Source organism: Sus scrofa, chromosome 14, assembly GCF_000003025.6.
Source record: "Sus scrofa isolate TJ Tabasco breed Duroc chromosome 14, Sscrofa11.1, whole genome shotgun sequence".
In the NCBI taxonomy this organism is placed as follows: Eukaryota; Metazoa; Chordata; class Mammalia; order Artiodactyla; family Suidae; genus Sus; species Sus scrofa.
In genome coordinates this window covers 48424172-48439321 of record NC_010456.5, presented here as the reverse complement: position 1 = coordinate 48439321, position 15150 = coordinate 48424172, and the positions used below count along the sequence as shown (strand labels likewise).

The following is a 15150-nucleotide window of genomic DNA, read 5'->3' as shown; positions in this document are numbered from 1 at the left end:
GAGGACTTGGGTTCGATCTCTGGCCTCACTCAGTGGGTTAAGGATCCAGCGTTGCCATGAACTGCAGTGTACGTCGCAGATGTGGCTCAGATCTGGTGTTGGTATGGCTGTGGTGAAGGCTGGCAGCTATAGCTCTGATTCGATCCCTAGTCTGGGAACTTTCACATGCTATGGGTGCAGCCCCTAAAAGACAAGAAAAAAAAAAAGTGGTGTTACAAAATTGGGGCTTAGATTTCTAAGCCTCCACTCTCTGTAGAGGTGAATTCATAATCTTTCTGAGACTCGGGTTTTGTTTTTTGTCTTTTGAGGACTGAACCCTCAGCATCTGGTGTTTCCCAGGCTAGGGGTCAAATCAGAGCTGTAGCCACTGGCCTACACCACCAGTCACAGCAACACTGGATCCGAGCCAAATCTGTAACCTACACCACAGGGGAGCCTCAGTTTTGTATTGTTTTGTTTTGTTTTTAAATCAGTAAATATGGTTAATAAGAATCCTGCCCCATCCATCTGCTAGGGCTCTACGTCAAAATGTTAACAGTGGTTACTTATGAGTACGAATACTACGTTTTTCCCTCTGCTTCTTTATTCTATTTTTCAAGTTGTCTAAAATGAGCAAACATTGTAAGTAAAAATACTTAGCACATGCTGGACACATAGTGGTGCTTGATAGTATTAATCCTGTAATCAGACAGATGTGTTAAGAGACTGGCCACCATAGAAGGAGAGCTCAAGTCAAAGATCCCAGAAGATCCCCTACAATGGGGCAGATCCAGAAAGAAAGCATCCAAATTGGATGTTCCAGTGGGCTTTAAGTGTGACTCTCAGACACATCTGTCTGCTCCTGGAAAGCTGAGAAGTCAGGGCCAGAAACTAATTGATATTGTTCCTTCTGGAGTGTGAGTCAGAAAAAAAAAAAAAAAATTAAGTTTAAAAAAAAGAGGGGGGAGTTCCTGTTGTAGTACAGTGGAAACGAATCCAACTAGTATCCATGAGCTCAGATCCTGCGTTGCTGTGGCTGTGTGTAGGCTGGCAGCTGCTGCTCAGATGGACCCCTAGCCCAGGAATTTCCATATGCCACAGGTTTGGCCCTAAAAGCAAAAAAAAGCAAGGAAGTTCCCCTGTGGGACAGTGGGTTAAGGATCTTGTGTTGCTGCAGCTGTGGCACAGGTCACACCTGCAGCAGAGGTTTGATCTCTGGCTTGGGAATTTCCAAATTCCACAGGTGTGACCAAAGAAACAAAACAAACAAACAAAAAACCAAAACACAGAAAACAAAACCAAAACAAAATAAAAGGTAGCTAGTCAGCAGTCCCAAAAACTATACCTGCAAAAATGGGATCTCTTCACAATGAGATCAAATAGACTAGACTTCAAAGTCAATTTTTTTAATATTTATTTTTTAACTGAAATACAGTTGCTATATAGTATTATATGTTACAGATATGTAATACAGTGATTCACAATTTTCAAAGGTTGTACTTCATTTATAATTATTATAAAATATTGGCCAAATCCCCCATGTTGTACAATATATCCTTGCAGCATATTTAATTAATTAATTTATATATTTTTCTTTTTTTGGCCACCCCACAGCATATGGAGTTCCCAGGCCAGGGATCAGATACTAGCCGCAGCTATGACCTACACTATATCTGAGGCAATGCTGGATCCTTAACCCACTGTGCCAAGCCCTGTGGGTACTGAACCTCCATCTTAGCACTGCAGAGATGCCACTGATGACATTGTACCAGAGCAGGAACTACTAGTTTTTTTTTTGTTTTTTTTTTTTTTGTCTTTTTGCTATTTCTTGGGCCGCTCCTGCGGCATATGGAGGTTCCCAGGCTAGGGGTCTAATCAGAGCTGTAGCCTAAACCACAGCAACGCCAGATCTAAGCCACATCTTCGAATGATACCACAGCTCACAGCAACCCCGGATCCTTAACCCACTGAGCTAGGTCAGGGATCGAACCCAAAACCTCATGGTTACTAGTTGGATTTGTTTCCGCTGCTCCACAATGGGAACTCCAGGTTTTTGGGGTTTTTTTATTTTAAAGAATACATTGTGAATTTACTAAGCAAATATAAAAATGTTTATCTTCAAGGAAAAATGATGTTTCAAAGGCAGGGTTTCAAGGTAATGAAACTGTCTATGTTCTTAACTGTTGACTAAATTACCAGATTAAAAGGATAAATTACAGAGAAATTATTATTATTATTTTGTCTTTTTTTTTTTTGTCTTTTTAGGGCCATACCCTTAGCGTACATAGGTTCCCAGGCTAGGGGTTGAATTGGACCTGTAGCCGCTGGCCTACTCCATAGCCACAGGAAGGCCAGATCTGAGCTGCTCTGAGACCTACACAATAGCTCACAGCAATGCCAGATCCTTAACCCACTGAGTGAGGCCAGGAATCTAACCTGAGTCCTCATGGATGCTAATCAGATTGTTTCCACTGAGACACAATGGGTACTCCAAGAAATTCTTTAATAATTTATTATGACTTTATTTTCTTTTCTCATATGAGGCCCAGAGCACCTTTTTCTTTTCTTTTTTTTTTTTTTTTCAAATTTGTCTGCCTCAGTAGTTAGGAAAATAAAGTGACTTTTGATTCAATGTAAATAAGTCAATTTGGAAAAAAAATAGTAGAAGGATTTTGTGGTTACATTTAACCATGAATGAGCAAAATATTAGGACAGATCTTGAAAAGTCTAAAACTGACATTACTTCAGGGTATACAAAGGCATTTACAAGGAGCAACAAGGAATTTAAGAATGAAAGGAATCTGAGGTTTCTAAACCAGGGCTCAGGAAACTGTAGCCTGCAGGCCAAATCCAGCCCACCTCCTGCTTTTGTATGGCCAGAAGCTAAGAATGGATTTTACATTTTTAATTGCTGAAAGAAACAAACACACAAAAATGAATTTGCAACAGAGATCTGAGATCCACGTTGCCCAAAGTCTAAAATGTTTAATCACCGGTCTCTTATAGAGAAAGATTCTAAACCTACCGTCTCATTTTTGAAGATCAATAAACTCAAGAGACTCCTGGAGCTGCCTGGAGGTGTCAACCTGCTAACCACTGGTGCTGGAAGAATGGAATACAGGGTTCCTGGCTCCTGGCCCTCCACCTGGGAGAGACCAGCTTGTACGGGATTGCAAAAACAGGCTGCGTGTCTTGTTCTGCTTCAGACTGAGCCACTTCTTGGACTGTGCTTTATTTGCTAAAATTTTGCAAAGAATTTTGACCCTATAACAACTTTTAAAACAGCCTCTTTTGGAAAGAAAAAAAAAAAAATCCTTTAACCTTTCTTTTGGGATTAGTAGTTCAGACTAATCAAAGAGACTTCATTGCCAGTAAAAAGTCTTTACAAAAATGTTAAGGCCAGGAATTCCCTTCATGGCTCATTGTTAACGAACCTGACTAGGATCCATGAGGATTCGGGTTCAATCCCTGGCCTTTCTGGGTGGGTTAAGGATCTGCTGTGCTGCAAGCTGTGGTGTAGGTCACAGACGTGGCTCGGATCCCACGTTGCTGTGGCTCTGGCATAGGCCGGCGGCTACAGCTCCGATTAGACCCCTAGCCTGGGATCCTCCATATGCCGCAGGATCGGCCCTAGAAAAGACAAAAAATAAAAAAAGTGGGTTAACCAGTAGAGTTCCCATTGTGGCACAGCGAAAACGAATCTGACTAGGAACTGTGAGGTTGCAGGTTCGATTCCTGGCCTCACTCAGTGGGTTAAGGATCTGGTGTTGCCATGAGCTGTGGTGTAGGTCGCAGACGAGGCTCAGATATGATGTTGCTGTGGCTGTGGCGTAGGCCAGCGGCTACAGCTCTGATTAGACCCCTAGCCTGGGAACCTCCATATGCTGTGGGTACGGCCCTAAAAAGCAAAAAAAAAAAAAAAAAAAAAAAACCCCCAAAAAGAAAAAAAGTGAGTCAACCAGATGTAAATATGGTTGTGTAAATACAGCAAATTTCAAGATAGACAATGGTTTCCTCTAGGAAAAAGGACTTACATTTCATTATACTTTTTTGGGTACTGTTTGAAGTCTTTACTATGTGGACATTTTGCATTTTGAATTTATTTTTATTTTTATTTTTTTTTTGTCTTTTTGCCTTTTCTAGGGCCGTTCCCGCGGCATATGGAGGTTCCCAGGCTAGGGGTCTAATCGGAGCTGTAGCTGCTGGCCTATGCCAGAGCCACAGCAACGCAGGATCCGAGCCGCGTCTGTGACCTACGCCACAGCTCACAGCAATGCTGGATCCTTAACCCACTGAGCAAGGCCAGGGATCAAACCTACAACCTCGTGGTTCCCAGTCGGATTCGTTAACCACTGTGCCACGACAGAACTCCTTGCTTTTTTAATTTAAAGTAGGTTTCAAAAAGTCCCCTTATCTCTTGTCTTTACAAACTGAAACACAGAAATCATAAATAAATCAAGAGCAGTGTGAAATTGCTACAAAGGCAGCAAATCAGGAACTACAGTGCTGGCCATTTTATGTCTCCAAACTTAATCTGTACAAGAAGGTTTGATTAAATATGTTCATTTAAGGCTTTTTTCAGTTCTGAAATTGGGAATCTATACCTCCTCTGTTACAGAATACCAGGTGGCTTCAGCAATATCCACTCACCTTAAAACTTCTCCAGTGCATTAATGGGAGGGGGGTGTTGGTTTGTTTTAGCTACAGCAATCTACTATATTAAGCTACTGTGTATTGTATTACATGGACATCCACATGCCTCAAATGCTGTACAGCTGTGTCCCAGTTACCGCCATAGATCCTACTCCCACTTACAAGCTGATAAATCAAGAGTGACATAACATCTACCTGATGCCAGCAAATTCCACCTTCTGAGTGATATAGGCACATGTGCTAACCTAAGGAAAAAGAGAGAGAGATTCAACACACCAAGGCTATAAAATGTCACAAAGAAGGTCTCCTGGCTTCCTAATTTCTTCTAACAACCCCAAGTTCAATTAACATGGAGTAATAGATTCATCCCACAAGAAAACCTGCTGGGGCAGGTATAGCAGTAGGTTCTTAAGGGTTTGGCAAGTACAGACAATAGTAAAGGCCAGGTGGATAAGAAGCAGCCAGCTCCACTAATAAACTCTTCCTCACATACATCTGCATATATATCTACATTTACATGTGAAACATTTATTTCTCATTTTAGGAAATGGAACCCTCTCCTACCAAATAAAAAATGAGCAAAGATTTTTTTTCCCAGAAAATATACACTGTATGGAAATTCTACCTATAATTTTTTGTTTCATAATATTCAAAAAGTCCAAAAAGACAGTTATCAGCACCAGCTCACAGTTCTGAAAAATGGATGGTGTTGAGTAGAAAATATTAATTAAAAGTAAATAAGGGAGTTCCTGCTGTGGCGCAGCAGAAAGGAATCCGACTAGGAACCAGGAGGTTGTAGGTTCGATCCCTAGCCTCGCTCAGTGGGTTAAGGATCCGGCATTGCCATGAGCTGTGGTGTAGGTCACAGACGCAGCTCGGATCTGGCGTTGCTGTGGCTGTGGTGTACACCAGCAGCTACAGCTCCGATTCAACCTCTAGCCTTGGAACCTCCATATGCTGCGGTGCAGCCCTAAAAAGGACAAAAAGGCCACCAAAAAAAAAAAAAAAAAAAAAAGTAAATAAGCAAGGAAAATTGAAGGAGGGTGAGGCAAAAAGCAATAAGATCTGGGTTCAAGCCCAGGGTCAAAGCGCTTACTAGCCTTCCTGTCTTGGGCAGTCACTTAACTCCTCAATCTCAGTTTTCACATCTATAAATTAGGAGTAATAAATGCCTGTCCACAGGAGAAGTGAGGAGGAAATAAGAGCAAGTGAAAAACCAAAAACCAAAGTCCCATTCAAATGTAAAACAATACAGGAGTTCCTGTGTGGCTCAGGGGTTAACGAATCCGACTAGGAACGATGGGGTTGCAGGTTCGATCCCTGGCCTTGCTCAGTGGGTTGGGGATCTGGCATTGCTGTGAGCTGTGGTGTAGGTTGCAGATGCAGCTTGGATCCCGAGTTGCTGTGGCTGTGGTGTAGGCTGGTGGCTGCAGCTCCGATTCGACCCCTAGCCTGGGAACCTCCATATTGTGCAGGAGCAGCCCTAGAAAAGGCAAAAAGACAAGAAAAAAAAAATGTAAAACAATACTGAAAATTACTATGCAGGTCAAAAATACAGAGTTAAAATCTGTGACAACAAATAAAAAAAACACAAGAAAAAACATACACACACACCACGTGTTTACAATAATTGACTGTGATGCTGGAATCAGAAATGATTTTATATACTCTTCTCCCTCCTTGAGCTGTTAAAACTTCCTAGTGACGTGGATTACTCACATAATAGAAAACGTTAACACACATTATTTAAAGTCATGTCTTACCAAGCTTTTCTTTAGTCGCCACATATCCCCACGGCCAATATATTGATCCTTAAAGGTTAATTCCACCAGGTCAAGGGTCACATCCTAAAAGGGATAATCACATATATGTCTTTGCATTACTCTGCCACACTTTATAGTCCTAAGATTACATCCACTCACCATGCAGAAATCTTTTGACAGAAAAACAACTACTGGAGGGAGTTCCCGTTGTGGCTCAGTGGTTAACGAATCTGACTAACAACCATAAGGTTGTGGGTTCGATCCCTGGGCCTTGCTCAGTGGGTTAAGGACCCTGCGTTGCTGTGGCTCTGGCGTAGGCTCATATTCGACCCCTGGCCTGGGAACCTCTATATGCTGCAGAAGTGGCCCAAGAAATGGAAAAAGACAAAAAAACAAAACAAAACAAAAACTACTGGAAAAGCTACGACAAACAGAATTCTATCCTGCCAAAGACTTTGGTACAGATAAATCTACAACAGATCCTATAGCCACTGTATCAAGGTTAAAAGTGCAAAGAGTATAAGATTCTGTGTTTCAGCCTTTTTTTTTTTTTGTCTTTTTGCTATTTCTTTGGGCCGCTCCCGTGGCATATGGAGGTTCCCAGGCTAGGGGTCTAATCGGAGCTGTAGCCACTGGCCTACGCCAGAGCCACAGCAACTCGGGATCCGAGCCGTGTCTGCAACCTACACCACAGCTCACAGCAACGCCGGATCGTTAACCCATTGAGCAAGGGCAGGGACCGAACCCGCAATCTCATGGTTCCTAGTCGGATTCATTAACCACTGTGCCACGACGGGAACTCCTGTGTTTTAGTCTTGATCCTGGCACACAAACATGGCATTGAGCTGTGGGCTTTATTTCCCTAGATAATGTCAATAACATCTTTTGGACAATGATTTTTACCTCCTCATTTCACAGCGTAATTTCTCAAAGAAAAATGAGAATACACAAAGAAATTTTATATACATATATATATACGTATATATATATGCATATATATATAGCCTACGCCAGATTCGAGCCGCGTCTGCGACCTACACCACAGCTCAGGGCAATTCTAGATCCTTAACCTACTGAGTGAGGCCAGAGATTGAAGCCTCATCCTCATGGATGCTAGTCAGGTTCATTAATCACTGAGCCATGACAGGAACCCCCACAAAGAAATTTTAGTATTTTAATACAAATTTTACATTAGTTTCACTAACACACATATACATACAGAATCTTTTTAGAAATATAAGCTTTTTAAAGAGGAGGAGGGATTTAAATGCGGCCTATATTCTACCTATAATCTAAATGACCTAAAAAAGACAAAAAAAAAAAAAAAAAAGTAGTTCCAGTCGTGGCACAGCGGAAACAAATCTGACCAGGAACCATGAGATTGTGGGTTCAACCCCTGGCCTCACTGAGTGGGTTAAGGATCCGGCATTGCCGTGAACTGTGGTGTAGGTCACAGATGCAGCTCGGATCCCGTGTTGCTGTGGCCCTGGCGTAGGCCAGCAGCTGTAGCTCTGATTCAACCCCTAGCTTGGGAACCTCCATATGCCGAGGGTGCGGCCCTAAAAAGACAAAAAAAAAAAAAAAAAGACCTATATATGACTACATGACTACATATTTAATAGTCTGGCAGTATACTTAGGTTTACTAAGTATACTTGTATACTTAGTATACTTGATTTCCTTAGAGACCTAATCATGAGGAAAGGTTAATCATTCCCCCCAAAATATTCAAATCAAGAACAAAAACGCACCTTAGGGTCTACGACATTCACATACACATCTTGATAAGGTCTTAGACGGAACACTTGAGTCACAGTCTGGTCCACACTGATAGTTTCTGAAACAGAAGAAATCAGATAACATATTCTGAAAAAACAGATAACTATATTTTATCTAATCTATAAATACTCAGACATTCAACAAACACAATTGATCCTTTACCAAGGGCAAGACAAGTTTTCTGTCCTCTAGGAGTTTAAAACTTAGAAAGTTCTCTGCTTTTCAGATGAAATAAGACCTGAACTCAAGTAATTATAAAATGAGAGCGAAACAGACAGAATTACAAAGAGAGAGACACACACACAAAGAGACAGGCAAAAAAGAATTTAAGAAGCAACATAAGAAAGAAGGATTATGAAAATTCAGAAAAAGATCCTTTCTCTTTTGGAATGAAAAGTAGCAGCAGTATTTATGGAAGAGATACACTTATTTATGTATTTATTTTTGCTGTTTAGGGTCATGCCCTTGGCATATGGAGATTTTAGTCTAGGGGTCAAATTGGAGCTGTAGCTGCCAGCCTACACATCAGTCACAGCAAGACAGGATCTGAGCCACATCTTCAACCTACACCACAGCTCACGGCACCACAGCTCACGGCAATGCCGGATCCTTAAACCACTGAGCAAGACTAGGGATTGAACCTGCGTCCTCATGGATGCCAGTCAGATTCATTAACCGCTGAGCCACAATGGGAACTCCACGAAAGAGATAAATTTTTCAGAGCCCTTAAGTCTGGTGAGTAAGAAATGTAACAGGTGGCAGAAGATGAGGAGAGTAAGAAGGACACTCAGGATCCAGGTTTTATAGAGTATTTTCCCATCAAGTTAAACCATAAAAAAGTGGTTGACACCAAAATCCTTTAGAGCAAATTAGAAGTTTTTTTTTTCCTTTCAAGTGCCATTTAAGGAATTACTTTATTTGCTATCAATTAACATTTTTGTTCCTTGATCAGCATGGTACGGTCACTAGAGGAAGAAAGGAAGGATTTGGATCCAGAAGGAGTAAGGAGAATCATTGCTCTGACTCCTTCACTGACTGACTTCAAGTGAGTCAGTTCATCCCCCTGACAGTTTCCTGTCCCTCAAGAGTTGGCGGGAAGATCAAAACAGATAGATAAACAGCTCCCAGTACAGCACCTTCCTTGCACAAGTGGCAGATCACCCACAATATATGTTTCCTCCCAGCTCTGATACCACAAGCACTTAACAAATATTTTGTGGGAAAAAAATGTATGGATAGATATAGTTAAGATATAGATAAAGTAAACCTTTATTAAGGAACTGGACACAGGGGAGTTCTCACTACAGCTCAGCCGCTAACGAAACTAGCTAGTATCCGTGAGGATCCAGGTTCAATCCCTGGCCTCGCTCAGTGGGTTAAGGATCTGGCATTGTTGTGAGCTGTGGTGTAGGTCTCAGACAAGGCTTGAATCCCACGTTGCTGTGGCTGTGGTACAGGCTGGCAGCTGCAGCTCCGATTTGACCCCTAGTCTGGCAACTTCCCTATGCTGCAGGTGTGGCCCTAAAAAAGGAAAAAAAGGAACTGGACTCAAACAATTATTAAATCAATTCTCTTCATCCCCTTCAGGCAATCTGATTTGTAAGCTGAGGTTCCAAAGTATATTTTTATTGAATTGCTGAGGGCAAGAGCTCGGTAGGTGTTTGGGGTTTTAATTTTTTTAAATTAACATATAGTTGATTTGCAATCTTCTGTCAATTTCTGCTATACAGCAAAGTGACCCAGTCGTACATAAACATATATACATTCTTTTTCTCATATTATCTTCCATCATGATCTATCACAAGTGATTAGATACAGTTCCCCATGCTGTACAGTAGGACCTCATTGCTTATCTATTCTAAACGTAATAGTTTGCATCTACTAACTCCAGACTCCCTGACCACTATACTCTCTCTCAGCGACCACAAGCCTGTTCCCCATGTCTGTGAGTCTGTTTCTGTTCTCTAAGTGGGTTCATTTGTGCCACATTTTAGATTCCACATGTAAGTGATATCATATGGTATTTATCTTTCTCTTTCTGACTTCATTTAGTATGAGGATCTCTAGTTTCATCCATTGAAAAAAATATTATATTGAAGAAAGAATGCTTTGCTAACAATCTTTACAGAGTTAAGTGTAAAGCTTCACCTATTCAGACTTAACTATCCTCCTGACTCTAAATGCAGTTTTCAGTGACCTCAAGATCCTGGCAAATGAGATTCATTCGCAGGTTTTTTTTTCTCATTTTTTTTTCCCTTGGCAGTTTTGATATCTGACAATTTTCATACACAGGAAGACACTTTGATAAGGAGAGAAGTAATGTGTCTGCATTCCCTGAGATTGTGAAGAGGGGTTTCTAACAGTTTCTGAAACATTAAAGCAGAAAAATCTTGGAGAAGAGAAATGGAATTCTTACCTTTCTGCAAATCCTCCTTAAGTGACTTGACCTGCAAAAGCAGAGGGCTGGAAACAACAAGAAAGAGATGGGATGTTGTAAGCAGTAACCAGCTTTCTTCACCATCCACAAAAGGCAAGCAGATCACTCTGAACATACTGTAAGTGGCAGCACAACGATGGGAGAAAATTCCCTTAGAAACCAACTCTGCACTTATATTCAAGGAAATAGATAAATGCTACATAATTGTTCATAGAGCTGTCATCTCAGCTTTAAAAAAAGAAAGAATGGGAGTTCCCATTGTGGCTCAGCGGTTAGCAAACCCGACTAGTATCCATGAAGAAGTAAGTTCAATCTCTGGCCTTGATCACTGGATTAAGGATCTAGAATTGCTGTGAGCTGTGGTGTAGGTTGCAGACCTGGTTCAGAACCCACGTTGCTGTGGCTGTGGTAGAGGCCGACAGCTACAGCTCTGATTTGACCCCTAGCCTGGGAACCTCCATGTGCCATGGGTGCAGCACTAAAAAGCATAAAAAGCACTAAAAAGCATTAAAAAAAAAAAGAAAAGAAAAAGACAGACTTATCAAATCCTCAAGAGTTAGGGGTCAAACTGGAGCTATAGCTGCCGGCCTACGCCATAGCCACAGCCACTTGGGATCCAAGCCTCATCTGTGACCTATACCACAGCTCATGGCAACACAGGGATCGAACCCACAGCCTCATGGATACTAGTCAGATCTGTTTCTGTTGCACCACATGGGAATTGCAGCAGGAGCTTTTTTACCCAAAGGCAAAGAGCTGCTGTCTTCCCCTTCAAACCCTTAGACAAAATATGTGGACTTTCCAGGCTGCCCAGTAAGGTCCCTTGACGCTGGTCAGACACTTACCTATACTCATCATTGGGATGAGCAATCTCCACAATGTCTCCAAGCTTGATGTGAGGAAACACTTTGGGGTTCATGACCAATTCATCATCTGAAAGACAATTCAGTGATCTCAGGCAGAAAACAACTCACTTCGGTGACAGCTTGCTGTGTATGTTCTTACATTGGGTCCTAACAATCCCATCAAGTTGGTAATATGACCCCAACTCAAAGATGAAGCTCGCTTGCTTGCTTGCTTGCTTTTGCTTTTTAGGGCTGCGCCCATAGCATATGAAGGTTTCCAGGCTAAGGGTCAAATAAGAGCTATAGCTATCAGCCTACACCACAGCCACAGCAAAGTGGGATCCAAGCCATGTCTGAGACCTATACCATAGCTCAAGGCAATGCCGGATCCCCAACCCACTGAGCAAGGCCTGGGATTGAACCTGCATCCTCATGGATACTAGTCAGATTTGTTTCCACTGCACCACAATGGGAATTCATGAAGCTCCATTTAAAAGTGGGAAAGGGAGTTCCCGTCGTGGCGCAGTGGTTAACGAATCCGACTAGGAACCATGAGGTTGCGGGTTCGATCCCTGCCCTTGCTCAGTGGGTTAACGATCTGGCGTTGCCGTGAGCTGTGGTGTAGGTTGCAGACGCGGCTCGGATCCCGCGTTGCTGTGGCACTGGCGTAGGCTGGTGGCTACAGCTCCGATTCAACCCCTAGCCTGGGAACCTCCATATGCCGCGGGAGCGGCCCAAGAAATAGCAACAGCAACAACAAAAAAGACAAAAGACAAAATAAATAAATAAATAAAAGTGGGAAAGTATTCAGGGACTTTTAGGTCCAGAGCTTTTTCTCCTAGCCCACCGCTCCCAGGGAAAAGGCAACCTTTACTCTCTGGGAACTACGCCTTTGGGATGATCCTTTAGTCCCTCAAATAGCACGTATCTGGCATATGCCAGGAACAAAACAGCCTGGGTCCTGGTGACACAGCATAGGGTTCAAAGAAGTTCTCAAAATACTCTTGTTTTTTTTTTCTTCTCAAACATTTTAATAGCAAATAAATAAAGGAAGGCACAGCACTTGGCAGATACAAAATGACTTTTTCTCTGTGTCTGTGCCATTAAAACAGATTTGGGTTCCCTATTGGGACAAAAGGAAAAACACACAAAAAAAGAAGGAGAATCCTTTTAAACACATACTCCCTTGCTTCAAACTTTTAACAATTTTTTTTCTTTTTTAACCCACTACATAAATTCTGTGATCAGGTCAGAAAAGCAACAAAGGTTCTTCTTGCCTTTTTTTTTTTTTTTGTCTTTTTGTCTTTTAGGGCCGCACTAGCGACATATGGCATAAGGAGGTTCCCAGGCTAGGGGTCAAATCAGAGCTGTGGCCTCCGGCCTACGCCAGAACCACAGCAATGTGGGATCAGAGCCTCGTCTTCGACCTATACCACAGCTCACAGCAACACCAGATCCATAACCCCCTGAACGAGGCCAGGGATCGAACCTGCGTCCTCATGGATGCTAGTCAGGTTCGTTAACCACTGAGCCACGACAGGAGATCCACCTTTTTTTTTAAACCATTACAGTAAAATCCATAATTTTCTACATAGTACAATACAAATTCACACAAAAAAAGACATTTTCTTTTGCAAATCAAAACAGGAAAGAAAGGAAGGGCTCAAACAAGGTAAAGAAAAAGCATTTCTACAGCTGACTCATGACTTTGAGTTTGATTGAATCTCATTGTTGCTGCAGAATCAAAATACGGTCTTAATGTGATCCTCACAACAAACGTTTGGATCTAACAGAAGCAAGGAAACACCCAGTTAAAGCAACTTGCCAGAGGATAGAAAGCTAATGACAATACAGCCAGGACTGAGTTAGGATTCCTAAAGCCTACCACCTCTCACACACCATAAAAATCAAGTCAAACAAAACACCCTGGATTTTGGAGGGCGGCACCTGATCAGGTGAAAACATCAGTTCACATTAGGGTCCAATGAGACCCTTAATATATACGGAGAAACTTGGTTTCATGTTTTTCCACACCTGCCTCCCACTGTGGGAGGGGAGGAGGAGAACTCTTTTGAATATAACAAACTCAGAGTCATAGAGTGATTTTACTTGTTTGTTTGTTTTAGTTTTTAGGGAAAGACATAGCCTTTAATTATGCTAAAACCATGACAAATAAGTATAACCTGATTTCAAACATAATCAGACCCAACAAAAATTCAGCCCAGGAAAGCCAAGCACTGGGTTAATTCCACAGTTGGTTTTGTTTTGATTTTGTTTTTTTGGATTTTTTTGGATATTGTTTCCATTTACAGATGCATACCAAAGTCTCCATGAAGCCTTCCCCAAACCTCCAGAGTCTGAATTAACCCCCTGAATATAGATTCCATCATGCTTCATTTTATCATTTGCTTTTTGCATGTCTGTCTCAGCAAGCTAATCCCTTAGGAACAAGGGTACTTGTCATATCCATAATCTTTATGTTTGACACAGGTATGTATCTAATAAATATTTGTTGGATCTATTTTTTAAATTCATTCATTTTATTTATTTTTTGTTTAGGGTGACACCCACAGCATATGGAGGCTCCCAGGCTAGGGGTCCAGTAGGAGCTATAGCTGCTGGCCTATACTACAGCCACAGCAATGTGAGATCCGAGGCGCGTCTGTGACCTACACCAGAGTTCATGGCAAGGCCAGATCCTTAACCCACTGAGTGAGGCCAGGTATCGAATCTGCATCTTCATGGATACTAGCCGGGTTCATTTCCGCTGCGCCACAACAGGAACTCCTAAATTTGTTTATTTTTTCAGCATTTTATTTATTTTTATGGGTTTTTTTTTTTTTGAAGTATAGTTGATTTACAGTATTGCGCTAGTTTCAGGTGTACAGCAGAGTAATTCAATATTTTTGCAGATTATATTCCAATATAGGCCATTACAAGATAATAGGTGTAATTCTCTGTGCTCCATAGTATATCCTTGTTGCTTATCTATTTTATATATAGTAGTTTGTATCTGCTAATTCCAGACCCCTAATTTTTCCCCCTTCCCTTACCTCTCCCCTTTGGTCATCATAGGTTTGTTTTCTATGTCTGTGAGTCTGTTTCTGTTTGGCATATACATTCATTTGCATTATTTTTTATATTATACATATAAGTAGATATCATACAGTATTTGTTTTTCTCTGACATTTCACTAAAGCATAATAATCTCTAGGTTCATCTGTGTTGCTGCAAATGACAATGTCTCATTGTTTTTTACAGCTGAGTAATACTGGTGGATGCATTTTTTCTTTATAGTCCTGCAGCAGATTTGTTATAGCACCCAGCAATCTTTGTCTTATACATATGAAAAAGCAGACTCGCATACATTGTACATACACTGTATATACTGTTTCTTTGTATCCTTTCCTCTGTCAAAAGTACTTTCTGCTATCTGTTCAGTTCTGCTCCACAAACATTTAGGCAGCCTCAACTGCATACAAAGTACAGTCTTAATAACAGACTGTGGTTTTAGCTGAAATTGGGTTTTAAATATAGCAATGCCTGGTGTTATCCTTGTCCGGGTAATTACAATGGCTACATTTATTGAGCAGCTCTAAGGAGCCTGGTACTCTCTGAATACTTTACATACACCATTTTACTCAATCCCAATAAGACCTTATGATATAGAAACTATCATTTTCCCTTTTGGGCAG

General features: G+C 41.4%; 1 protein-coding gene across 15 annotated transcripts in view; it reads right to left on the bottom strand.

The window, feature by feature from the left end:
• DEPDC5 (DEP domain containing 5) overlaps nucleotides 1-15150 on the bottom strand; it is a 101743-nt gene that overhangs the window by 84209 nt on the left and 2384 nt on the right. For all 15 annotated transcript variants that reach the window (XR_002338345.1, XM_013983091.2, XM_005670871.2 and 12 more), the window contains exons 3-7: nucleotides 11456-11543; nucleotides 10590-10636; nucleotides 8146-8231; nucleotides 6396-6479; nucleotides 4828-4877 (exon numbers count right to left, since the gene is read on the bottom strand). Coding sequence is in view for 14 of the 15 variants with exons in the window: in XM_013983091.2 (XP_013838545.1) it covers nucleotides 4828-4877; nucleotides 6396-6479; nucleotides 8146-8231; nucleotides 10590-10636; nucleotides 11456-11543 (355 nt within the window). In the remaining variant the exon portion in view is untranslated. The remainder of the gene's footprint in view (nucleotides 1-4827; nucleotides 4878-6395; nucleotides 6480-8145; nucleotides 8232-10589; nucleotides 10637-11455; nucleotides 11544-15150) is intronic.